Here is a 26,327-nt window from a genome sequence, read left to right as displayed (position 1 = left end):
CTTTCCAAACTATTGGTTTATGAATTTAATTATTCCTTCCTCTGTCTTTACAACATAATTCTGAAATATGTAATTTTCTAGTATATGTGAAACAGTATGTCATACAAATTTTTTTTCACTAACTTACCTCAGGTAGTGTTTTTCTTAAAATAGAGTTTTTAAGACATTTAAGATCTTCTGGAACTCATTTTTCCCTTAAGAAAGGTGGCTTTGCCCCATAATTATCCTGAACCAGTGAATTACAATAAGGAAGAGACGTGTAGTACTGATCCACAGCATCATTTTCTAAACTGAAACAGGCAATCTTTTTTCCCCTTTACAAAACAGTATATGAAGTAAATCCAACAAGTCCATTCTCCATTTTAATCCTGTAGCAGAATCACAGTATTGTGATCACAAGCTCACTTAACATACCAGTTTTAAAAACACCAAAACATACAGAATAAATAATGTTAAATTATTATCCTGGTGTTTTGGCTAAATAACCACCCAAGAAAACCGAGTGACTGCTAGGGAGAAACATTTTCTTTGTATTCAGAGTCCCATTTTGAGTGGTACAGATGACTTTTAAACTGATCATGACAACACCTGACACCCTCAAAGTCATTCAGCAAAATGAAAATATTATTTCCTCGGGTTCTTAGTTCTACTTGTACAAAGAGCTGATAAAAACACTGTGTCAAATTAATTGTTTCTATTTTCCAAATCCCCTCTGTAAATGAAACCTAGTCCCACCTAACTTCCCCTCCCCCAGTGCATATATTCTCTCATTTAATAACTCTCACTGCTGAGTATTTAACCATTCAATGTCCATTCTATCTCCAGGACCCTAATTCCACATAAAGATCTAAACTCTCCCTTCTGTATGTACTTAACCGTAGGGTTCTTTGGAAATAGAAATCTAATATTCTTATCTACATCTATCTACATGATTAAAAATTTGAAAATAGCTGTCTAGTCCCTCTGAAATCTTTTTCCTCAACTTAAAAACAGTGCTTTCAGCTGTTTCTTTTTATAGATGCACTTTCTAGATATTTCAGCCTCCTGAATATCCTCCTCTGAAGGCATTCTTGTTTGCAAGATCCTGAAATATGGTACTTAAAATTAAACATAATACTGGTCTACTATAAATGAATATTATCAGATTTGTACATATTAGGTTGAAGTTCAGCTAATGTACCCTAAGAATCTGACTTCTGGAACAGTCATGTCATACTGCCGGGTTAACATATTCAACTGAACTCCTATTAAACCAGGTTTTAGTCATCTTGTGATTTACAAAGGTGACTATTGAAGGCTTGGACTCTAACCCTACTAAATACCCTACTAAATACTAAAACTCTCTGGTTTAGACCAGGAGTCTGCAAGCAGTGGCCCATGGCCAAATCCAAGCCGTGCCTCTGTTTGTCCGTGAAATTTTGCCGGGGCACAGTCATGCCCGTTCACTTGTGTGCTACGACTGCTTTTTCCTTTTTTTTTTTTGGCTGCGCTGCGTGGCTTATGGGACCTCAGTTCCCCAACCAGGGACTGAATGGAACCCTCAGCAGTGAAAGTGCCGAGTCCTGACCACTGGGCCGCCGGGCAAGTCCCCACGACGGCTTCTGTGCTACAACAGTGGGGTTGAGTAGTTGTGACAAGACTGAATGGCTGGCAAGTTTAAACTATTTCATTTTGCAATATATACAGCTATCAAATCACTCTGCTGTACACCTGAAACTAACATCACCACCACATTGTAAATCAACTATACTCTAATTAAAAAATAAAGAGAAAATAAAGAATCCTCACTTTATATTGGGAATGTACAGGAACTAAATCATCTTGGCTGGTAAAGCTATTCTCAAGGTGGAGAAACGCTGGACTCCGTGTTTTTTATGGCTCTAAAATACTATAAAATTAGCTCTTACCCTTTACAGCAGTTCAACGATGACTGTACCCTACCTTTCTCGATGTAATTTTTGGGGGCCCAAGCAGGATCCCCATCTGCATATGGATCGTTATACTGGACTACTGCAGCCTCCTCATCTTCATAGTCCACTGGCGGCGGCGGTGGCGGTGGTGGAGAGTCGTCAAACATGGGAATGTCATCTGGTGGAGGAGGAGGTGGTGGGGTCGGACTATCAGCAACTAAAACATCCAGATACTGAATTTGAATCAGAAATCAGACTAGACAGAAACTCGTAAGTTAACAGAATTGAAGAAAGCTCTAATTCGTATACAGCATGCACTATAATAAAACATGCAATGATTAGAAATAAAAGCTTGGTGTGTTAAAGCTTCTACTACTTTTAAGAATAATTTTGCAATAATAAAATGAGCTAAAAAATTAAGGGTATTAGGAAGTTCTACAAATTAATGAATGCAGAGGTTAGGAGACAATGTTTATAAGACTACAGGAATAAAGAACTTCCCTTATTCCAAGGCTCAGATCAGAACAAATGTCACTCTTTAGTTAGCATATCTCCCTAAATAAGCCTTACGTCACATTTGTCATTTGCACTATAGTAAACGTTATGAATAACATTAATGGTTTGATAATCATTTATTGTGCACATTCATGTCCCTGGTTTTGGCTTTTAAAAAGTTACCTTTAGTTCCACAGAAATAAGTCTCCAGTGGGTGGATACGTGTTTATTTTTTGTTTTTTTGGAGGAATAAAAAAAAAGAAAGCTGGTGGTATTAGGTCTGCTTCTATGTGTACGTTTTTCTATTATTTTATTTAAATTTTAACAAGGGAAAATAAATTTAAAATTAAATACTTCCAAGCTAGTAAAAAAAACTCACTGAATATTTTCAAAAATGTTTGTATTCATAATCAACTTTTTTTTTTAAGATAATCAACTTCTTAAATGTAGAAAGCAAGCTAAGATTTTTACATTATTGCTAGTAAAACTAATGGGACGAGGGAAAGACTAGATCCTAAAGATCCAATTTTCTAAGAATACATCCACAATAAAGATTTTAAAAATAAAGTACTGCAGGAAGATGTTTAAAAAAAGAAAAAAAGAAAGGAACTCAAATCATGCAAAACAATAAAAATGACTCATACCTCAAATTCTAGATGGTTGTGGAATGTGTATGTGTGTGATTTAAATAATCAAAGGTGTAAACAGTGAAACAGGAAAATGTCAGGCTAGAACTGTGTTCAATGAAATATATGATACCAGATAACAAATGCTCCCAATATTAAGGAATTCAGAGCTGGAGCACAACTAATTCTTAAGTTTCTGATTGACATATTTCTTTAAAAGTTAAAGACATATGAAAATGCTCTGATATAAATTGATACAGGAATTATATATCATCTGCAGTGGAGAAATTCAGAATACCAACATACTAATTCAAATGCCAATTTCTGGGGCTATTTATGTGATCAAAGAAAATGGTCATCATCTATTTGTAATATAGTCAAAGTTTTCTACACCCTATTTGGAATAATGCACTGAGAATATAACCAAGGAATCCAGATTTAAAACATAAGCAGATAATAGCCCTACTTGATAACCAATTTAATTCTGTGATTTCTATTTTATCCTGTTGGGGGATGAAAAAGACTATTAAGAAACAAATCCTGTGTGCTGATGCTCATTCGGATAGCTCTCAAACAGGTGTACAATTTATTTTTCCTCCAAATGGTAGGATTCATTTTATTTCTGCCCATCCCTTCTCCATAAAACTTGCAAATATTATTGAGGAGAAGAAAATGCATGTGAATCCATTCTGACATTAAAGAGCCATAGCTCATGTCCTTAATATGGCTTAATGTATAAATTATATATGTTTGCCTGAAATCTTAAAGTACATTTACTCTTGATTTATACATAATTAACTAGTTTACTATGTCCAACTGCTGTTAATCTACACTGGCTTATCTTCAAATTACATACACTGGGGCAAGAGTCCAGTCAGTCTTATTCTCTGTGCATAATACTCTGTCTAGCACGACGCATGATTGTTCAGACGCTTTCAGATGTTAATCATAAACAGATGTAAACACACTGCTTTTTTCAGAGGCTCATGTCTTAAACTGAAACATTTATTAATAGGTTAACTGCTACGTGCATTCATTATCACCAATTTGAGTGCCATAAGTGAACGTTTATGAGAAGAACGAACAGAGAAAATCTGTAATTCATAAAACATTTAAGATATTGATACACAATTTATCAACAATCTTCCTAACGTGCTTTTAAAGAAAACAGATGCCAAATAAAGTTGGGCATTCTGCAGCACAAGGAGAATTACTGACTCAAGTTCATATGTTTAGGAAAAAGAACTAAAATAGTACCGTGGGCCTCTTTAGCAAGACCATGCATGTACGTTAACACCGAATTTCTATAAAAAAGGGGTTATTACCAAAAACCTAATCAATGAGCTTTGGACTCACTAACTGGATGTTTATTATGGCCATTTTAGAATATGTCCTAAAAATTCTTGGCTCTAAGGCACTTCAAAAGTTGAATTGGCTTAGTTTTTAAACTCTTGCAGTTTTTAAACTCTTAGAGCATTAAGGACCAGCGATTTACCTTTGTTCACTTATTTTTAAAAGGAAGATTCACTTATTTTTACATGTTTAAACAGTTTCCAACCAAATGTAAACGATAAGGTTGGTTTATGCTCAGAAGTTTCAACATTTTGAAACTGTTTTAAAAGCCCATTAAATCACCAATTTCTTAAAGGTAGGGACTTTGTCTTAGACTGTGTATTCCTCCCAGAGCCTAGGACGTAACACTGAATAAACAAATACTTGACTGGACGAAGGGAGGAAATGTGGAGAATAACACAATAGGGTCAGCAAAAGCTGCACGGTGGAATTTGCCACAATGTTTTCTCCTGGAGGATGGGCTGGTCATATGAGTTACACATTTGTTCAAACCATTCTGAGATTTATTTGCATGGTGATGATCCCAAATGAGGTGAATTAGTACTGGACCACCTTACCATCTTAATCTGAACAGCTATTTTGGCATAATACAATTCAGTAATAGGGGTATTTTTCATTTTGCCAAATAACACTCACTATGATCATGTAGTTAGGATTATATATCTCCCAGAATGTCAAAGTACTCAGGTAGTAATATAAAAACTACTCTATCCTAATTAAATCCATATATTCAAAAGAATTTCCAAGTCATTAAACCTGACCTTCAGAGAAGACCTAAAAAAGGTGACAGATTTGCATGTTCAGAAATCATCCTCATGGGCTCGCACATAGACAAAACATGAAGAGGACTCTACACTGATTATCACTCTTAACGGAGAGCATGGATGTAATTTACTTATTCTTGCAGATTCATTTTTTTTTTTTTTGCAGATTCATTTTTATCCTAACAACAAATCTTAATAATAGGTTCAAAACGATTTACGTATAAAAATCTGAGGCTACAAAGTTTTCTCCAAAAATGTAACCAAAGGAGGAAAACAAAAACAATGAAAAACAAAATAAAACACCCGTCCCAACTGCATGATAAATTTAATCTCACAGTGTAACTACCTATACATCTTGATGAGAACTCAATTCCCCTAATAACTATTGAAAGCTAGTAGTTTCCACACAATTTGAATTTTGGGGTTTGATTACTCTTTCCTTAAGAATCTGCAAAGATCAGATTTCATGTTTTAGAGCATATAAATACATAAGAAAACTTCAGTTTTGAAAGTCATCTGAGTCAGTAATCATGCACACAGAGGAAAAACTGAAGATCGTGCTCTTCAGTTTCAATAACATATCTGCACCCCTTTTCAAGATAAGATTAGCTTCTCAATAAAAGTAAGGAAAATGATGACTCATCAGCCATGCATGCTATATAAGGAGACAGCCTCTACTCTTGGATAGCTCGGTTTTTCCAAACTTACTGTTTTCCTGCACCCTGGCCACGAAGCCTGTGAGAGGTATCTGTGGAGTCAACTGAGGCATAGGGGGAGGGGGTGGAGCAATAGAAACTGGCAGCAACAACACAGAATGGGGGAAGTAAAACAGATAAAGGAAAGAAAAGGAAACAAACAAAAAGCAGAAGTCAGTTACAAAGACCACAAACATAAGTATGCAAAGAACAGTCTGCAAATGAAACAAAAAAAAAAACAAAAAACAAAACAAAAACCTGCAGAACCTTCTTCAAGTTCATTTCCCAGGAGCAAACCTAAAGCTGAGTTGTGTTTAGCCAGCTGGTTAATTTTATTAAAAAACAAATACATTTGCTTTAATCCTAATGTTATATTGTTTGGGTAAGATTTAAATTTACCATCACTTTCACACAATGAAATTTTTGAATTCTAAGGAAAGACTTTAAAAAAACAGCTAACAGTGAAATACCAATAAAGGTTTCCAGGATGTTGTGTCTTCGCCTTACCTCTCTAACCTAACAGGTATGTCTAGCTTTAGGGTGATGTTGTAAATAAACCTAAATAAACAAAACGAATATGTTACAGGATAGCTGTTTATTCCATGTATAAATAAATGCATCAATTACAGGTTTTCTTTAAAAACAAATTTACACACAGCTCTTTAGGAAAAACCCTTGTTTGTAAAACAAGGTTATTATTACTTTTTAAGTTGACAGTTTTATTTTTAAAGACATCACTCTTAAATTTACTAGGGCATAAGAGTGCTCCATATACCATGTTAATTGTTCACTGAATTTCATGGAATATTTCAAGTGACCTTCCTTTCATCGATACTCTGAAAAAGGAAACCTAATCTAACAATAAGGTAAAATATGCAATTATTTGTATTAAAATAATTTCTAAAGAATCACTGGGTAGCTGGAAACATACTCTGTCTTCTTTCTGGAGAACACATAATTTATAGGAAACTGACAGCAAATGCTCATGTGGACAGCAAATGTATTAAAAATTAAAACTATCTAAAAGTAAATATTCATATATTTACCACCCTGTCTTATTTTAACAAGATGGTAATGGCCAAAGATTGCTTAGAAAAAGTCAATAGGACTGAATCACAAAATTCAGTTTACTGGTAGTCACCAAGAAGTGACACTAAACTGACAGGGAAAAACAACTGATTGGCTCCCAAGGATCATTTAATTGAAAGATTGTTTCAATTAATCCAATCTACAAATTCAGTTTGGTAGGCATAAAAATATGAAAGATGTTCAGTATACAAATAAGCAACAACTTAAAGCAGTATATGTGCATTAATATTCATTGTATGGCTAAAAATAACATTCAATTCACTATGAAATTAGTCCTGGTTCATTCTGATACTCTGTATATAGAAGTATACACAAGTATGTATATACTGGAACAAGTGTGTGTGTGTGTGCGTGCGTGTGTGTGTGTGTGTATACACACACACACTTGTTCCAGTATATACATATATATACTTTTAATAAAACATTATAGCTTTTTAACTTAAAAAAAAAACAACTCCCACAAACCTAAAAAATTTTTTTAGAAACAACCCTTAGTAATGAGCCATGCTGGTTAGTACATAAAGAAAAAGAGGCTATGTTGTGACAATACTAATCATTATCACCACATTTAGACAGAAGGGGAATATGCACATCAAAACACTAAAAACATTTACATACTACTACTACTGCTACTACAACACCAACAATAACTCAGGTTGAAGGATAATTAATTTGACAACACACAGTAATATATTTAAAATTTGAGGCCAAATTTGCTTTATGATGTCCAAAAATACAGTCATTCAGTAATGAAAATGTCTTGTTTGAGGATAAGCAACCCACCCAAGTACTGTTAAAACAGAACCACACAAACATGTATCAGGTGAAGAGTCACCAGAAACCCTATTTGCGGAGTAAACTAAGCGATGAAAAAAATAATGAACACAAAGATGGGATCTAAAAATGCAGAATATGAAAAAAAATTAAAAGTTCATGAAACTAGTGAGACTAATAATCAGATTAACTGTGGAATTCTCAGCCGCCAGCTACTTTTCATTACCAAAAGGAGACCAGGGGAAATGTGAGGTAAAATTCTAACTGGTAAAGTTTCTTAGTAGCTTGGATGAAAATTTTAGTCTGGAAAAGGGTTGTATAAATTTTGGGATTATCTATGAGTTGTGATATTTCTGCTAAAGTGGTTTTCAATTCTTAGGACTTTTTTTGTTTATAACAATTAGTCTTTAAAGTTTAACCAAAAAAATAAATAACAGAACTTTCTCCTTAGCTCTACTTTAAAACTTGTTCAAAACATGCATCATAAATGAAAAGAACTTAAAACCAACTTTCTATGTAAATATGGAGTATTCAGTGTTTTTTAGGTAAAATAATATAACATAACATGCAGCCTACAAAAGCCACATGGGGAAGTGTTTCAGTCTATGCCTGGTGATCACCGCTTCAAGCCAGTAACAAATACTGAACTGGCTCATTTCAGATTTCTCCTGGTTGGACTGAGCATTTTGATATGGAAAGTGGAATTAATGACTACCCTAAGCAATTTGAACTTTCTCACATTTTATGCCAAAGCTATTTTCTAATCTTATCAGCCTTTAAACACTGATTGCAGTTAGTGTTGAGATGTGCAATTTGAGGTGAACAGAAAAAAATCAAAACAAAGTCCTCCCCACTGTTACAATTATTAGAGACAGAATAAGCAGGCATCACAAATGGTTTTTAATGGTTTGGAACTCATTTCAGTAGAGGTTAACAAGCTTAAAAGTGATAGCCAGCAATTTCATTATATTATTGTAAAGAAAAACTGTCACAATGTTTTTAAGTTTACTGTTATTGAACTGTATCAAACATGCCAATAAAAATAAATTCAGCTTAATTAATTTCAGTGGTTTTCTTCTCTAGTTCTACTTACAGTAGTAAAAATTTCATCAGTTAAATTTTAGTATACGAGTATACTCAGTAAGCCTGAATTTTTTTGAAAGGGATAAGCAATTATTCTTAAAATGATATGCTTCAAGGTCTAACTTTTTTTTTTTTTTGGCCGCACCATGCAGCATGCGGGATCTTAGTTCCCCAACCTGGGCTCAAACCCGCACCCCCTGCAGTGGAAGTGCAGAGTCCTAACCACTGGACAGCCAGGGAAGTCCCCAAGGTTTAACTTCTTAAAACAAAAATAAACATGAAATAGCACGGTTTCAATTGTTGTCTATCACTGGCAAGAATAACAATTTCAAATAATTTCCTTCAAAAGGAGCTCCACTGCTGCCGTTAAACCTGCAAAGCACAAGCTTACTTGAATTCTGAGAATAAAGTGGACCTCCATTAACATGAGGCTGAGCAGAAAACTGAGCCGTCACAGAGGGAGTCCGTCTGTATCCACCAGAAGATGTCGAGGAAGTGGTAGAGTTGTGTCGAGAAATCTGCCTGGTCATTGTGCCATACTGGGAACCAGGAGCTGAGCCCGGGGCTGCTGAAAAGCATTAGTCAAAGGCAACCAACAAAGAACTTGAGCATTGCACGTCACCTCCGATGGCAGAACAAAGAGAAGGAGACTATCGGCAAGAAATGTTTATTACTTTTTAAAGCCCACAGCACAAAATAAAGAGAAAAGTAAAGATAAAACACAAACAGCTCTATCTCTGAAGTTACAAAAAGAAGGAAAAACAGATACTGTGTGGAAAGTGCAAAAGTAAATAAGTAATATTCTTAAGCCTTTTAATTTAGCATAATACCAAATGGTATTTTGCTAATAAAATGTATAAATTTTTTTCTGTAACATTTTAAAACACACAGCTTTTATATGTCAACTGTGTCTTTCCAAGAAAATAAGTACCAAATGATAGTCTGAGGTGGAAAGCATCAGTTTTTAGATGTGAATATCTTAATATCTGGTTTACAGACTTCTCCTTTCCATTGCCAAATCTTCAGAAGCACAGTATAAGAATCTATCCAGCCAAACCCAGCTTAAATTATAAAATGTAAACAATTAAGCATATTTTCCACATGCACTACTATATTTATTTGAATGTTTAATGTATTAGCAGTTATTACCAATACATATTATAGTAGAATCATTTTTAAGAGAAGTATAATTTCTAGTTTCAAAGCACTTATATATGTCAGATTCGTTGTGTATCTCCCAGCTTTTAAGAATTACACACTTTGCCCTATCACTTACATTTCTGTAACTGATAAAGCTGAAAAAAATTTTGGACTCTGTAAAACATGGACATTTTAAGGCAGCTTTGTGTAGAAAATCCATTATCTTTTTCCATATCCTTGGAGGGCTTTTTTTCCGTACTACACCCAAAGCACATTTTTTTTTTATATTATGCATATCTAAACTAACTAAAGTATTAACAATACTTAAAATTTTATTTACCAACATTTCAGAAGTTTAAAATTTTAAAGGTTAATATAAAGTTCAAAGCCTCTAAAGTTAACTATACCTTCCAAAGGTAACTTCAGGATTAACATTATCCTCCCAAACATCTAACCATGACTGAGCAAATAAAAAGACAACATCCTGGTTTACTTTCATTCAGTCATCCAATTTAACCTCTCCTAGAGGTCATATAAATTATTAGAAAAAAGCCATACAGCAGAGGTTGTTCATTAAAAGAAGTGCTAATATTCAACATTTTGGAGCTCCCAAGCCATAGGCAGTCACTAATTATTTAAATCATCCACATGCTCAATTCCTAAACAGAAACACACTTTATAAATAAGAGTCTATTCAAATGCCTTCATGAACGAGTAACTCTGGACAGGTAAGTTTTCCAAAGAGCTAAGAAGTAACCCTTTAACCATTTTTAATAGAAATCTCAATAAAATGATTTCTATATTTCTTTTGACTTATATAAAAACTGTATAAAATCCAGGTTGTCTTGGTGATTTAAAACCAAAATAAAGCTATTTAATAGCAGTTCCAAACTATGCCTATTTTAGAATTTATTTTAATATTAAAATAAAATTATGAAATAAATAATACCAAACGGTGTATGATTGATATATACATAATCATACATGCTATATATAAATAATACATATATATATGGTTACATATACTAATATATATAATTATTTATACTGGTTATATATAATTTGTTTACATAAATAAATATTATTTATATTTTTATATATATTACATATATTTTTTTAAGGAAAAATACTCAGCTCCAAGAACTAGAATATTACCAGTATCACTGAAGCTTGTTTGCCCCTTCTGAACCCCAAACTCCAAAACATATGTGTTAAACATTCTCTCTCTTCACTATACAGTAAGTCCCCTACTCACAAACCTTCAAGTTGCGAACTTTCAAAAGATGCGAACATGCATTCGCGTGTCCAATCACTTAAAGTTAGTTCACGTGTCTGATGTACACTGTCATGTGCGTGCATCCTCTACAAGTGGTTGTGCTTCTGTGTACTTTACTGTACAGCACTGTATGGAGTACAGTAGTACAGTACCTTTATTTCAAGCCCAGGATGTCCGGAAGCAAGTGTAAAAGCAGCATTGGTATAGCTGGTACTACTGTAATTTTCAAGGTACTGTACTGTAAGATTAAAAATGTTTTATTTTTTGTGTTTGTTATGTATTATCTGTGTGAAAAGTGTTATAAACCTATTACAGTACAGTACTACATAGCCAATTGTGTTAGTTGATACCTAGGCTAACTTTGTTGGACTTAGGAACAAATTGGACTTAATGAACGCGCTCTCAGAACGGAACTCGTTCGTATGTAGGGGACTCACTGTATGCAGTTTTTTAAAAATCATAGATAATTATAACCTTAAACAGTACACACAGAGACCTTGCAAATTTATAAACTTTCATAATGGAATGATTCTGTATTGATTATGTATTTCTGCTGTTTTCCTTTGATATTATCTTTTAAGATTCATCCATGTTGAGAAGTATATCAATATATCATTCATTTTTATTGCTTTATTTACATATGAACATGCCACAATTATTTATCCATTCCACTGTAGACATTTGGGATACATCCAGATTTTTGCTATTATTATTATACCGCTACTGTGAACATTCCTAAATATGGTTCCTAAGTTTCTCTGGAACAGTGGTTCGCAAACTTCAGCAGTGATCAGAATTTCACCTTGAGGGCTTGTTACAATACAGGCTGCTGGGCTCCAGTCTCAGAGTTTCTGAATGAGTAGGTCTGGAATGGGACCTGAGAATTTGCATTCCTAACTAGTTCCCCCATGATGATGATGCTGTTGGTCTGTAAATCATACTCCAAAAGCCACTGCTCTAGTATAGTAGTTTTTAAACTTTATGGTCTTAGGATCCACTCTAAAATTAGAGAACCTCAAAAAATTTTTGTTGAAGTGGGTTATACCATATTAGAAACGGATTAATTACCATAATTAACTGATTAATTACCATATTAGAAATTAAAACTGATTTATCTTTAAAATACATAAATACACAAATACACAATCCATTAGTTGTCAAAAATGATGTTATCATATGTTATGTAGCCTCTGGAAAATTCCACTGTGTACTTGTACCAGAATGAGAATAAAAAAGGCAAATAAGTCTTAGTATTATTATGGATATAGTTCTGACCGCAAAAACTCCAAGAAAGGATTTTGGCAACCCCCAGGAGTTCCATAACCATGTTTTGAGAACCAGTACGCTAGGGCAAATATCTAGAAATGAAACTGATAAATCTAAGGTAGAAACCTGGTTCAACTTGACTGGGTAACAACAAATTATGTTCTAAAGTGACTGAATCAACAAATAAACTCCCACCAGCAACGTACCTTTCTGTTACTGCACATCCTCATCAACATATGGTACTGGTGGACTTCTACATTTTTACCTATCTGGTAGCTATAAAATAGTATCTCGTAGTTTTTGTTTTCCTGATTATTAATTAGGTTGAGGGCATTTTTTTTCCACATGGACTTTCTGCCAACAATTTCTATTACTTGGGTCTTTTGTTTATTACTTCCTTTTCCCCTCTCCTCTGAGTACAAGTGCCAACGTTTTGAAAAGAAGTTGCTAGATGGCTTTATTTCACCTAAGCTCTCAATATTTGAAACAGCTCTTTATCCATTTCCACCCAAATGCTACTGTGCATTTCTAGGCTGAATGGTTTTATACCAAGTCTATATTTGGAATTCCTTATATGCTCAATCCAGTCTCCCCCAACTTGGGAGCAATTTAAATGTATTTTATTGAACAAAATGTTTCATGGCATCCTCAGATGCCATAAATCCTGGGCTATATCAGAGTTTTTCAGCTGTGACCCACTGGAACGCCTCAGGGTACCCCACACCGCACACCATTCTCTTTTTCATCTTCTTCCTCTTGTCCCCCACCTTCACCCCACTCCTGTGACTGTGGTATATACCAGGGAGTTCCAAATCAAGTTTCACTTTAAAAAAATATTACATCACTATTAAAAAAAATTTTTTTTGAACAATCACTGCTATAATATTCCTAGAAAAATCTAAACAGAACAAATGCAAACCACATTAAATTGGTTATAAACTAGGCATAGAAGCATCTGACATCACAGAGAAGTTTCTGTGTAACTTCAGAGGCCTTTCACCAGAAGGAACTAGTGTAAATTAGATTTAATACTTTAAACTTTGTATTACCACCTACAACCTAACAACTACAAAAGCGAGCCGTCTAACAGAGGAGCTTACTGTGAACTCTGCACAGTAAGGTAAATCACTCCAGTGGTTATGCAGTCTCACCTATCACAGTGTTCATGGGCAGAAGTAGTGGAACAGGTGGTGCTGGTGGAGCTCCAGAAGGAGGAGGGACAGAAATGTTTTCTAATAAAATAGTTTATAATTCAGGTCAGAGTGCAATAAACAGAACTAATCATTCTGAAACAGTAAGGAAGTACGTTTTGGAAATAAGAAAAAAAGAGAAAGATACCCATATGTAAAGCATGTTCGAATGAGTAAGAATTTTACTAGGTAAAAAGATCATTGAGTTCACGCATTCATTAACTATAAAATATGCCTGTTTTTATAAGTAGCTTTTTCTCCCTTTTCAACAACATCCTTGAGAAACTAAGTATTTTTCCCTAACAACTTTTGATTATCAAACTTACTTTTAAAGTGTGTACTTTTAACACCATAAAGTCCTCCTTTCACTTAATAAAAAAATCAAGGGACCAATTTAATGCTCTGCTGTGATTTCTTAAATTTTTATATAATCTAAAAAGTAAAAGAGCTTCTCCTGGTTTAATCCCATTTTATATTCATGGCATTTTACTGAAATACGTATTGAATACCATACATAAATGTAGTAAAGTCACAAAACCAGCTAACAGTGGAGTTGACATACTTACTAGCCTATAAGGCAACATCAAAGTTCAATGATACATAATTCACATTAAAGACACTGATCTTTTGGTTGAATTATCAATAATATTGGTTTGCTCTTGAAATAATAAATATCATTCTTGACTTGTGCCCAAGGCAAGTATTTCTAAAGCAAAATGTCCAAAAAGTTATTTAATAAAGCTATTTAATATGCTTTTCTATAAGTAAGGAGAAACATCTGCAAAACTCTAAAGACCCTGTGAAAACCAATCAAAAATTGTTTTTAAATTTGCTTTCATTCTGGCAACAATCTCATAAGTTTAATAAATAGTTTTATCTAATGTAATTAAATTATTTCAGACTTCCATAATAAAGCTAACTACTACCACATATTAAAATGGGTGAGTATATGACATACCTGGTCCAACAGTGGGTGGTGAGGGTGTAGGCACGGCAATGGGAATGCCAATACTGCTGCTGCCACTGTTTTCTCGGCTTCCACTTCCTCCACTGCTTCCACTGCAAAGGAGAGAGAAAAATCATGAAAATAGCAATTCTAGAGATTTACTCAGGAAAAAAAACAACTCAAAGCCACTAAATACTCCTTTTATGATGCATATGTGTGTGCTTGTATGTATACACACAAGTATATATAAAGACAAATTTTAACAGTCCAATATAAATTTTAACCCTAATACTTGAAGTGGTTCTTGTGTTTCACTCTATTTCTCCAACTACTGAAAAACCAATATAGTCACGTAGTACTCAGAACTATAAGAGATCACTGAGACATGAATGACCAATATAATCTTATAGTACAATGAGTCAACAAGGATTTATTTAAAACCTCGTATAAACAGCAGTGAACAAACAAGACATGAACCACACTGTCATGGAGCTCTTCACTGAGACTGTGAAAACTGACATTAACAAATAGTGTGATGGAAGCCACAAAAGATGCTATGGAAGTTAATAAAAACGGTAACCAGTTTTAGTCTGAAATTAGTATGTAAACCTCCACTCATCTCAAAGAATGGCAATAAAACACGGAAATGTTTGGAAAAAATGAGCAAATGACAAAAAAAAGACCAATAAGACAATAATGAAGTTTCAGCAAGGCACAGTCTAGAATAGTTGATACTACTAAACTTTAACCAATTACTTCTATGGACTTACTGTCCCTTTAGGTATACAACCTCGCACTGACCAGTTTTAGTAATGTATGTGTGCACATGTACATTATGCAAATGTACATATGTACACGTGTAGCCTTAAGCTCCATATTATACTTTTAAAAATCAACATCATTGGCTCAGTAGGCCCAGAAACCCAACAGGGCAATGATTTGCACTGCCTAGATAAGTTTTTTCCCTCCAATATGAGCATTCTATAATCACATTATCACATACTAATAGAAAGGGGAAAAAAGCTATTTATATAACAAAAATAGCTTTGCTATGAAGGCCTCCCTCCTCCCAAGCTGGCCAATACTCTGCTTTCTGCCACCACCGTATCACAGACAGATGAATATTTTTGCACTTATGCACTTCCACAATTACTGGCTTATGTGCCTTTTTCTAACATGGAGATTGGCAAGTTACAGCCCACAGGCCAAATCTGGCCCATGGTCTGATTTTTACAACCTGTGAGCTAAGAACATTTTTTTTACATTTTAATTAGTAGAAAAAAAATCAAAAGAGGAATAATATTTTATGACACATTAAAATTATATTAAATTCAAATTTCAGTGCCATATATAAAGTTTTACTGGAACACAGCCATGCTCATTCATTTACGTGTTGCTGGTAGCTGCTCTCATGCTACAATGATAGAGCTGAGTAATTGCAGCAGAGACCGTATGGACCACAAATCCTAAAGTATTGACAATCTGGCCCTTTATAAAAAAGTTTGTTGATCCCTGTTCTAACAGAACAAGCTCCTGAAAAAAAACTATATCTCATAGGTATATCCGTGATATCTAATGAAGTAACTCTTAACAACTAACTAGTTGTTGAATATGATTAAACTATTAATTACTACGTCCACTATAAAGAACAACCATGCTGGTATAATAATTCAATAATAAACATATAAAAAAAAAACGCAATTTTGGTCCTCACTGAACTTACCCTGATTCAGTAACTGATTCAGCAGATATCAATATGACAATTTATTTACTAACAATAACAACAAATAACAATTACATAGCATCTAAGAGCGTGATATATCCTGCGTAACTGAAGCCTCCAAAATGATTTTACCAAACTGTATTTCTAATAAAACCATCCTAAAAGTCAAGGTAAAGAGGGTCCTTGCCCAAGTTATTAAGTGAGAGATAAAAATCAAAGAATAAAACAAATTGAGCTATACGATAATTTTGTCTGGCTTTATAAACTTGCACAAAAATAAAGTGGCTACTTTTGAGGGGAGGAAGGCTGAGGCAATAATTGGGAAAGGGCCTGAGGGGGATTTCTGGATTGCGGTTATGTTCCATTTTCTGATCTGGGTGATGGTTACATGACTATATTCAATTTGTATTAATACATCAAGTTGTTACACTTAATAAAGTATATACTTTTCTGAATGTATGTTATGTTCCATAACCAAGTTTTTAAAAATCCACTGGGTAGCTGATTTCTAGAACTTTTTAAAATGAATTTATATAGTAACATATTCTAGTACATCAACTCTCTTAAGAAATTCTTCCTCAGATCTAAACTGTTTTCTTTCCTCCAACCTCTTAAAGTTTAAATCACATTGTAGAGTTTCTGATGTTTAACCTTTTATCCAAAAAATTTAAGAGTGGTTACCTTCATCTTTTCTAAAAGACCATTTTAAAAAAACATTCTTCAGACTTCATCCAAATATACATTTGTACCTCTGTCAAAAGGAGGAAATACTAGCAATCTGCTAGCAGTATAAATAGATACTAAAAAATCTAAAAAATAGAAGTTATAACATATATTTAAAGGAACATATACAATATTAATACCCTCAAACTTTTACATTCTATATTAGCATTAGACTAGCACTTTACCTTTACCAGCAACTCTATAGGAGTTTGTCACCAATCAATAATGCACATTCTCAGTTCAAAGGCTCAACCTAAAAATTTACCTGTGTGTCCTCGGTCTCTGATTTAAAGAAGCTGTCCTGCCTGGACTATGCTGACTTCCAAGCCTAGCAGGACTTGTCATGTAGTCATTAGGAACTGTTGGAGGTTTAACAGGTTCCAGGGTTTTGTAAGGAGTATTTCGTCTAAAGAAGCATAATAGAGAAAGGAATATGAATAAGAAAGATAAATGGTATTTTCTCCCAAATTTGTGACTGTCCCTTTATAACCAAGTATAACACAAGTTTTGGGTTTTTTTAATAATAAAGTTTGTTTTTAAAAAACATTTTTAATTGGGGTGTATGAATTTTGTTACTTTAACACAAAAGCTAAAATTTGTTGCCTTTTCTTAGGAAAACCAATGGAAAGGGTAATTTAAAAGTTCTCATCTTATTTCTAAAAATCATGGTTATAATCTTTTTAATGCTCAGTAATATCAAACTTTGAAATACATATTATTCCCAGATCAGTAACCCACAAGCCACTGTCCTTGTATATTATGGAAGCTAAATATCTCCTGTGCAATTTACTCCTACCTCAATCTAGAGATATATGAACAAGTACATTCTGATCCTAGATGTGATGCCATTAACTTCTCAATAAATGATTTTAACTTTTCTATTTAATAACTTTGTATGTTTTTTTCAGAGGTAAGGGGTTTACAGAATGAAAATAGAAACTAAGATCCTATAAGAAAGCTGATTGCTGATCCCTGTTACTATAAAATGATTCCCCCACCCCTCCACCAAAAATAAGGAGTCTAATTTTCTATAATAAAGTGAACTATCTTTCAGAAATGTCTTACGAAGTATTCAATATTTGTATTGCATTGAAAATTGGAAAGGAAGAAGTCACAATTACCTTTTCTACTTCTCCACTGGCCTTCTTACAAAGCTACTCTAGAATGAAGGGCCCTAAGATTACCAGCAGAAGCACAGTTAGAAGTACTCCAAGTAAAGAGTCCCCAAGTCTCAGGGGAAACAGAAGAACTGCAGGCTAGCAAACCAAAGTACACAAAGTAGACCACTTATTCAAAGCTCTGTAATATCAATATTGCAAATACATGTGAAGACACCATATATGGAACCTTCTGGTCATTTCATTTTAAATAAACATAACTCAGATTCATATATAAATCTTTTTATATATGTATTTATATATTTATATTTTTTAATGAATTAGAAGATAATAAATAAATAATGCTCATTTACATACATACAAAAAAACTTTTCTAGTACAGAATTCCTTAGAGAATATTACAGAACAGGCAGGTTCATTTTGGATACTGTTCAAGGAAATAGGAACCAAAATGAATTTGTAAAAGGTAGTATTATCACACAGAGAGGGTCCCGTCACAAGGATCCATACATTTACTTAAGTCACAAAAACATCTCTTCCTTTGACATACAAATCCTCTTGTAAGATGTAGCTGAATTCTTACCCCAATGTTCCCCGGCCTGACATGGGAGGACTCGGTGGCTTCTGAGTAGGAGGATTTGTTCTCGACAGTGTGCCAGTCCTTGCAGGCTGGTTATTTCCATGCTAAAATGTGGAAAGAAAAGCTTTTAGTTTTATATCAAATTGTTCTCTTGGTGTTTTGACACCATGTATTGTTTTTTTTATTATCAGAATGTGAAATAAGGATTCCCAGACAGTTTTAATAACAGACTTTGGTACTACATTTTAAAAAGTCAAGATACCACTTGCACTTGGCTTTTCTTATTATGTTATGCCCTTCATACCAATTTATTGCAAAATACAGGTGAGATTATTGAATTTTATATATTATTTTATTGTTAAAAATGTTCACTGAGATCTAACTTATCTGCAATTCAAATGCTGGGTTTCTTAAAATTTTTGGAATGTGTGCATGAATATAAACTGCAGATCTCAGTGTCAATTTGCTAAAATATTCATCTAAAAAAATCACCTCTATCCCAACAACTCAGTAACAAAGTCATATATAATGCCTGGGAAACCTCCTAATTGTAAGTCAATAAAAGCAAGGCAACTATCAAAAAATGAGCAAAGCAATAAATGTTAGCAAAATTAATGTTCCTATATAAATGCAGATGTCAATATATCTTTGATATATTAACACATCCAAGCTAAATGTTGCTGATTTGAACTGAGTTTGAGTATATTTAATCTACATAAATCCTATGGGGAAAAAGCAGACAGACATAGGAAAAGTTTTCAAATTTTAGTGGCTCTGCAGCCTCTATCGATATAGAGGGGAAACTGTGGATCAAATGATAAGTAGTAACTCTTACCTTGGCTTTTAGCCACTTTACGTTGCAAAAAAAGGGGGGAAAAAGTAGAAATTAATTCTAGATAAGTTATATCTGATAGGACAGGTTTACATTTACAGTTACTCAATTCATGTTAATAAGCTTTTTTACCCAGTCATATTTCAAATATTTTGTAAAGAAAAGATATCCATAAGCAGCAGGGAAATATTCATGGGTATCACATATTTTTTCAAAATAATACATTCATAAGGAAATCACTTAATTATGCCAATCTCATGCAGCTCCAATAATTTCTTAGGTCAGTATTTTATCCTATGAAATTAATCCAACTGAATCATAGATGATTTAAAAAACAAATTTTGATTTAAACACAAACACCATACCTCATTAAATGTATGGCTACTTTAATACATCAGTGTACAAGACCTAAGACTGCTGGATAATGAATGCCCATGTATGAGTATTCATTATTTGAATGGTAGTGTATTATTTTAAAGAGTGATAAACTGCAAATGTTAGAATTCAAAATCACAGCTTGTTTTCCAAATTCAGAAAAGGACCTAGCACCTCAGTGTTTAAAAACAAAATTACAATGCACAATAATAGCTTAGCCAGATTCTAATTAAGGAACAAGCAAACAGGGTCTGGATACCCTCTCATGTGTAGCTTATGAATACAAATCCTGACCAGGCCAACACTAGTAGAAAGTTATATGTTGCTCTAGTTCTAAATTTTCTTCTGAACAAGTTTGACCATAATTCAAAACTGAAGAAAAGCTGCTTTGATCCTAAAGGCTACTTCTATGAAAACTGGCTAGCTTATATATATGAAATAATGCGTCCAAAGCATCCTACTTGTACCACGCCACTTAAGAAAAAAATGCCTTCAGGTTGCGGTCTTTTCCTACATTTTGGGGTGGGGTGTGGGGTCTAAGTTCTTTCCATAATACCTGCCATTCCAAATACGTATCTATCATTTTCAAGTGACCACAGAAGCACCATTAAGGAAATCATCCAAAAATGGAATATCCTTTGACTTATATTCTCATGTCTAGAAACTGTGCCAGAATCTTGGTATTCTTTAGTGTTTGTTTAGAATAATATGACTCATTTTTATCCTGATTAAACAATGTCTGGAATCCTACCTAGCCACTACATTTCACACCTGGATTTAGAAATTAAACTTGAATAACTTTATTATCCTTGAAGATAAGCTTTATTAATATGATAGCATTATCATACACTAAATACTATTCTAAAGTAACTTAGAAATATTCTAAATATGACCACACATCTTCCCTCATTTGCTGTTTCAAGTGAACAAGAAACAAACCAAAAAAACAGCATACAAGTATAAACTGGTCCCAAATGAAAGGATGAAAGGAGAATTTAATTGGGAATGAAAATTCTAGTTGAACTCTGCTACTATGCAATGGTGTAACCTTTAACCTCTTATGGAGCACAGCCTCCTCTCTTAAGTGCATGTTTATGTATACAAATGTGTTGGGGTTAGCGAGTGTTGGAAGGAAATGATCTCTATACCTGACAACTCAAAATATAATTGTTAGCAACCTACAAAATTTTTCCATTTCAGTGTCCCCCAAACACATTCAAAACTAGGCTTTTTATTTCCTTAAGATCTCACTTCATTTCCTTAACATTTACATTTATGGATGAGTCAGTTTACCATTTCCTTGGAACCTCAGGTTGAAAATAGAACTCTTTGATTCCTACCTACCTGCAAGCCCGAAGTAGATCATAAGCTTTGCATACCACAGGTACGAAAGTCTGTAAGATGCCAATTCTTTCTCTGAAATGACTCATTAGCTCACTCCTCTAATAAAATCGAAACCTTTTAAAAATACCATTCCTATGTATTATAAAGCTTTAGTGTTTCCATTAATAAAATGTAATAACTCCTAGATCATATGGTCTTTTCAAGGCTTGAAAACAAAGACATATGTGGAAAGTCGTTCATAAGTTATGAACCAGGCTATAAAGCTGTTAATTATTATAACTGTTTAACAGAAATAATTTTAAATGTTTCTACTAAGTGCTCAAGCCTTCTCTAGTCTAAGCATACTCTGAAACCTTGTTCTTCCTTCTATTAGGATGAACTTTAGTATTTTTATTTTTATTTTATTAGGATGAACTTTATTGTTCATCTTCTTTTTTATTCTCCTTTAGGCAAACTTTCCGGCAGTCTCTCTATGCAAGGATTCTCTTATCTATATCTTATGCTGTTTCCAAAAGTCAAACCAGACTTACCTTAAGACACCTTTTCCATATTTTAAATTCTTACTAAACTTATGTGTACCACCTATTTCATAGCATAAAATGCATTAACACAATAAATATCAATTAAATGAATAATACAAATACCAAAACACTAAAATTTATGCCATGAAAGAAGAAAATATGATGGAATATTTAATCTTGGGGGGTAAAAAACAACACACAACTTGGTAGCTATAAGAAGAAATATTGGGACTTCCCTGGTGGTCCAGTGGTAAAGAATCCGCCTTCCAATGCAGGGGACGTGGGTTCGATCCCTGGTTGGGGAACTATGATCCCACGTGCCACAGGGCAACTAAGCCTGCGCACCACAACTACTGAGCCTACGTGCCTCAACGAGAGCGCCTGCAAGCCGCAACTAGAGAGAAGCCTGCGCGCCGCAACGAAGACCCCGCATGCCGCAACTAAGACCCAACACAGCACCCCCCCAAAAAAAAGAAAGAAAAAAAAATTTTAAAAAGAAATATTAATATATTTGGATACAATTTTTTAACATCCTGTAAATATTTGTTTAAAATATCAAAGTCAAAAGCCAAACAGCAGGATGAGGAAATATTTGCCAAAATATAAGGAGCTAATTTCTTTGATAGAAAAAAGAACCCTTACAAGTCAGTAAGAAAACAAACTTCTAAATAGAAAAGTAGGCAAAAGATAAGAAAATAACTCTAGAACTGTAAGTACAGTGTCTTCCAATCCTTAAAAGTGCTTTAGACACTAATTTAAAAATAAATCTACAGTTTTCCTCCTTGTAGTTTTGGCCCTGGCATTTGCTCATTAACCAATCCAAATTTCCAACTTTCACAGATCTCTACAATCCTCTAGAAATATTTAAGCCAACAATGATTTCTTAGGGAAATAAAACTGGATCAATATAGCTGCAATGAGACTACTGGGAGAAAAATAATTGTATGTATTTGTATATCACAGAAACAAAATGTGGACAAATAAGACACATATCAGCTTCTGACCACCCACCCTCCTACCCATGGTCAAAAAAATATTTCAAAATAGTTCGTACAATAATGTGACTGTACCTAATGTCACAGAACTGTACACTTAAAATGGTTAAATGGTAAATTTTATGTTATGTATATTTTACAATAAAAAACTTAAAAAAAAACAAACCTGCGTCTAAACTATCCACATTACAAAAAGTAGATTGCTAAAATTGACATCTGCAGACTTTCAGTATATATTATGCAGTGTTTACATTTCTCATTTATACATACATAAATATTTATATATACATAAATAAAACAGTTAAATTTTCTCACCCAAAATTTCCTTGTAAAGTTTGGTTTCATTTTATACTCTGCTATGTACTATGTATTAAAACTGTTAAACACAATTATTAGTGGGGAGATAATAGAGGATAATCACTTCTAAGATGGTGACAGATTTTTTTTTTTTATGAGTGTATATTGCTTTGGTAGGAAGAAAAATCAAGCAGAAGGGGAAGAAGTGAGTGCATGAGAATGTGTGTGCACGGGTGTATGTATATGCATATATGTATATACATAATTTTTACTTCCAAGGCAGGTAATAATAAGTTCTTCCAAATTCTCAAAATTCAAATTAAATCAATCTAGTCTAAATATCTTAAATTAAAATTGAACTTAAACTCTCAGACAACCCTAGCCACATCCTTGGATAAAAATACAAGAAACGAGTAACCTGCTCTACATTTGCAAAGTGTTCCAACTTCCAAGCCTGACAGTGAAGGGGAGATTCCAATAGTCTCTGAGAAGAGCAGAATAAAGAGCGATGTCACCAGCTATACTCCCCTCTTGATCAGGAACCCCAGATAAGTCAGAATGCAACAAATCCAGCAATAGCACCAGGCAGATAACCAGCTAGGAAATGCTTCAAGATTCTAGCTGACCCCTAAAAAAATTATTATAAATATTCTGGAGACCAGAAACAAAATCAAATAATGGTCCTCTAAGAAAGGGACTACCAAATTTCAGAGGAATAGTTTATCTTGAGCAAAGATAGCTAAAGAATTCAGGTCATTCCAGATGCTTCCAAAATAACACATGAATATCTAAAAAGTTGAGAAGCTACAGGTATCCTTCAAGAGCAGCTAATTCTGCCATGCTAAGAAATGGACAAGGGCAACAAACAATCCCTTTCCTAAAAGCCTGTTGGGGCAGGGGGTGGGAGAGTGGGGAGTGATGCACAGAACAAGATTATACACAATTGTTTCATTTTGCATAAACTGCTGAAATTATATCCACATCCACACAGATGTATTAATACACACATATTTATGAATAAATGAATAAAAGTATTTATAAATTACTTTCTAAACCAATTCTGGAAAGCATATACATTTTTTATTCTTAAAAATTCATTCAGTAGTGAAAACAAGACTTGGCATTGACAACACAAATTTATAACATCAGTCTAGGATTCAAACGGCTTAACAAATGAATGGCCATTTTAAGTGTTTATATCTTCTTGAATACAGCCTACTGCACATGTAAAATTCTGCCCCAAGCTTAGTATAATACATAACTAGTATTAAATAAATGTTCTATAAAAATTGTATTGCTAATTACTAAGAGAATCTATTAATTCTTTAAGAAAATCAGCTTTCTCACTATATTTCCTATCCAAAATATTTATTGGATATGCAAATTATTTCAAGTTAATATAATATAAAACGCTTACCTTGACACCATGGCCCACATCATCCAGAACTGTATAGTCAATAGGTTTCCGAATATACCTTACAGGACGCTCCATATTTGCAGGCGCTATTATTTTGTGTGTTCTTGATGTATTCTTATTTGTTGTCAAAATACCAATCTCTCTTCGAGCCACTTTCTCTTTATGAATGTCCACAGTCTATATTTTAAATTTGAACAAAGCAAGAAAATATTATTTGGAAGAGTAAATAATATATACGATATCCACATATAATGGACCATAAGACTGTATCACATGTCTATTTTCCAGTGAATACTGCATCTTCCCCATCAAAATTAAGCAAATTAATATCTTTCAGGCTCAAAACATGGACTATCTAAAGGTGATTAAAAGCACCAACTAAGTTATTGGTTTTGATACCAAAATGATTCTTAGGAAAGCAATTTTCTTTCCTAAAAACCTGGTGTGTATGGAAAGGGAGGGCTCTTGCTCTGTGTAGCTTACACTTTATTTTGTGGGGATACAGACCAGAAAAAAAAATCAGTAATAACAACTAGATGAAGTACTATAATGACACACGCACAGTTTATTTGAAATTAAAGGTATTGAGAGCAAGATGTCCAACTAGGTTGGGAAGGCTTTATAGAGTAACTAGGTTTTTAAAAAATGAATAGAAATATGAGACAAATATGTAAATTATTCAAGGCAAAAAGAACAACATGTTGCAGACAAAGGTGTAAGAGAAAAAAAAAGGTAAGACCAGAGGTTCCAATCTGGCAGCACGCAGCCTACACATCTGCAGCCTATCTAGTACTGGCCTTTACGGCTTTAAAAAGGTTTTTTTCCCCCTTATTTAATTGCCAACATTCAAAAACTGGGTAGTAGTCAGCACATGAGAAATAGTTACACAACCACTCAACAATTTAAACTTTGGCCTAACAGTAATGCGAAACCAATAACAAATTTAAACTGAGTGACATCATCAGGTCTGCATTTTAAAAGATCCCTCTGGCACAGGTGTTGAGGACAGACAGAAGACTACTGGCAGCGAGACCAGTTAGGAAATAATTACAGTAGCCTAGGTGAGAAAATTTAAGTATGTGAACTGAACTGAAAGGGGGTGGGGAAGGTATTGTCAGGAAAAAAAGTTCAATGTTATGTGCATTTCTGCACATCTTGTGAGAAGAGGTACTGATTCCCTTTGTTCTGTATATTTATATAATAAACAGCCTTAGAAGATATAGTGTCTCCTCAAAGAGCAAAAGGCAGGTTTGTTTACTGTCTGGTATAATAAAGATACTGTCACTCCCCAGGGCAAAGGACAGGAAGGCTTACTGCCCATTATAAAAGATCTGGTCCCCTAAGCTGGGAGTTCCTTTCCTGTAACACACCCAATTGTGTGTGCAGGCATCAGTCACCTGGCTCTCTTTGCAGTATCCTGTAGAAATTGTGGCTGGTTATCTGACACAAGTGCTGACTATTGCCAGGAGTAATGACAGCTTTTGTCTCTGACCAGGAGTCTCATGTCTTCTACTTGAATCCATGGAGTTGTGCAGGCTAACTTGTGAGCTTCCACAAAGGGTAGGATCTCAACCCCTCACAATTTTTGAGTTTTGGTAATGAAGATGGAATGCTGACAAAGACAAAGCTTTTTAGAAACGGAATGAAAGGACAGTTAGCAGGAACTGAGAGAAGTCCATGGGAATCGGGAGTGAACATGTTGACCAGACTGTATGGTCCCCCCCAGGCAATGTCTGGTCCTCTACTTCACTGCCTGCTAATGATGCTGAACTGGTGCGGCAGTTTCAGGCTGAGT

At 34.1% G+C, this 26,327-nt stretch overlaps 2 protein-coding genes across 11 annotated transcripts in view; one reads left to right on the top strand and one right to left on the bottom strand.

Moving 5' to 3' along the window:
- PDSS1 (decaprenyl diphosphate synthase subunit 1) overlaps nucleotides 1-9,943 on the top strand; it is a 59,655-nt gene extending 49,712 nt beyond the window's left edge. Inside the window, exon 13 of the transcript XR_009542542.1 lies at nucleotides 9,139-9,943. The gene's annotated coding sequence lies outside the window, so the exon portion shown is untranslated. The remainder of the gene's footprint in view (nucleotides 1-9,138) is intronic.
- The window catches only part of ABI1 (abl interactor 1), a 104,291-nt gene that overhangs the window by 3,635 nt on the left and 74,329 nt on the right, over nucleotides 1-26,327 (bottom strand). Inside the window, exons 3-10 of one of the 10 annotated variants that reach the window (XM_060160464.1) lie at nucleotides 24,533-24,709; nucleotides 19,587-19,601; nucleotides 18,755-18,855; nucleotides 17,319-17,459; nucleotides 14,620-14,720; nucleotides 9,181-9,357; nucleotides 5,857-5,943; nucleotides 1,942-2,127 (exon numbers count right to left, since the gene is read on the bottom strand). In XM_060160464.1, coding sequence (XP_060016447.1) covers nucleotides 1,942-2,127; nucleotides 5,857-5,943; nucleotides 9,181-9,357; nucleotides 14,620-14,720; nucleotides 17,319-17,459; nucleotides 18,755-18,855; nucleotides 19,587-19,601; nucleotides 24,533-24,709 — 985 coding nt within the window. The remainder of the gene's footprint in view (nucleotides 1-1,941; nucleotides 2,128-5,856; nucleotides 5,944-9,180; nucleotides 9,358-14,619; nucleotides 14,721-17,318; nucleotides 17,460-18,754; nucleotides 18,856-19,586; nucleotides 19,602-24,532; nucleotides 24,710-26,327) is intronic. The other 9 variants (XM_060160474.1, XM_060160501.1, XM_060160510.1 and 6 more) reach the window with 9 other exon arrangements.

This window comes from Lagenorhynchus albirostris, chromosome 1 (genome assembly GCF_949774975.1).
Source record: "Lagenorhynchus albirostris chromosome 1, mLagAlb1.1, whole genome shotgun sequence".
NCBI lineage: Eukaryota > Metazoa > Chordata > Mammalia > Artiodactyla > Delphinidae > Lagenorhynchus > Lagenorhynchus albirostris.
This window is presented reverse-complemented; position numbering and strand designations above follow the sequence as displayed.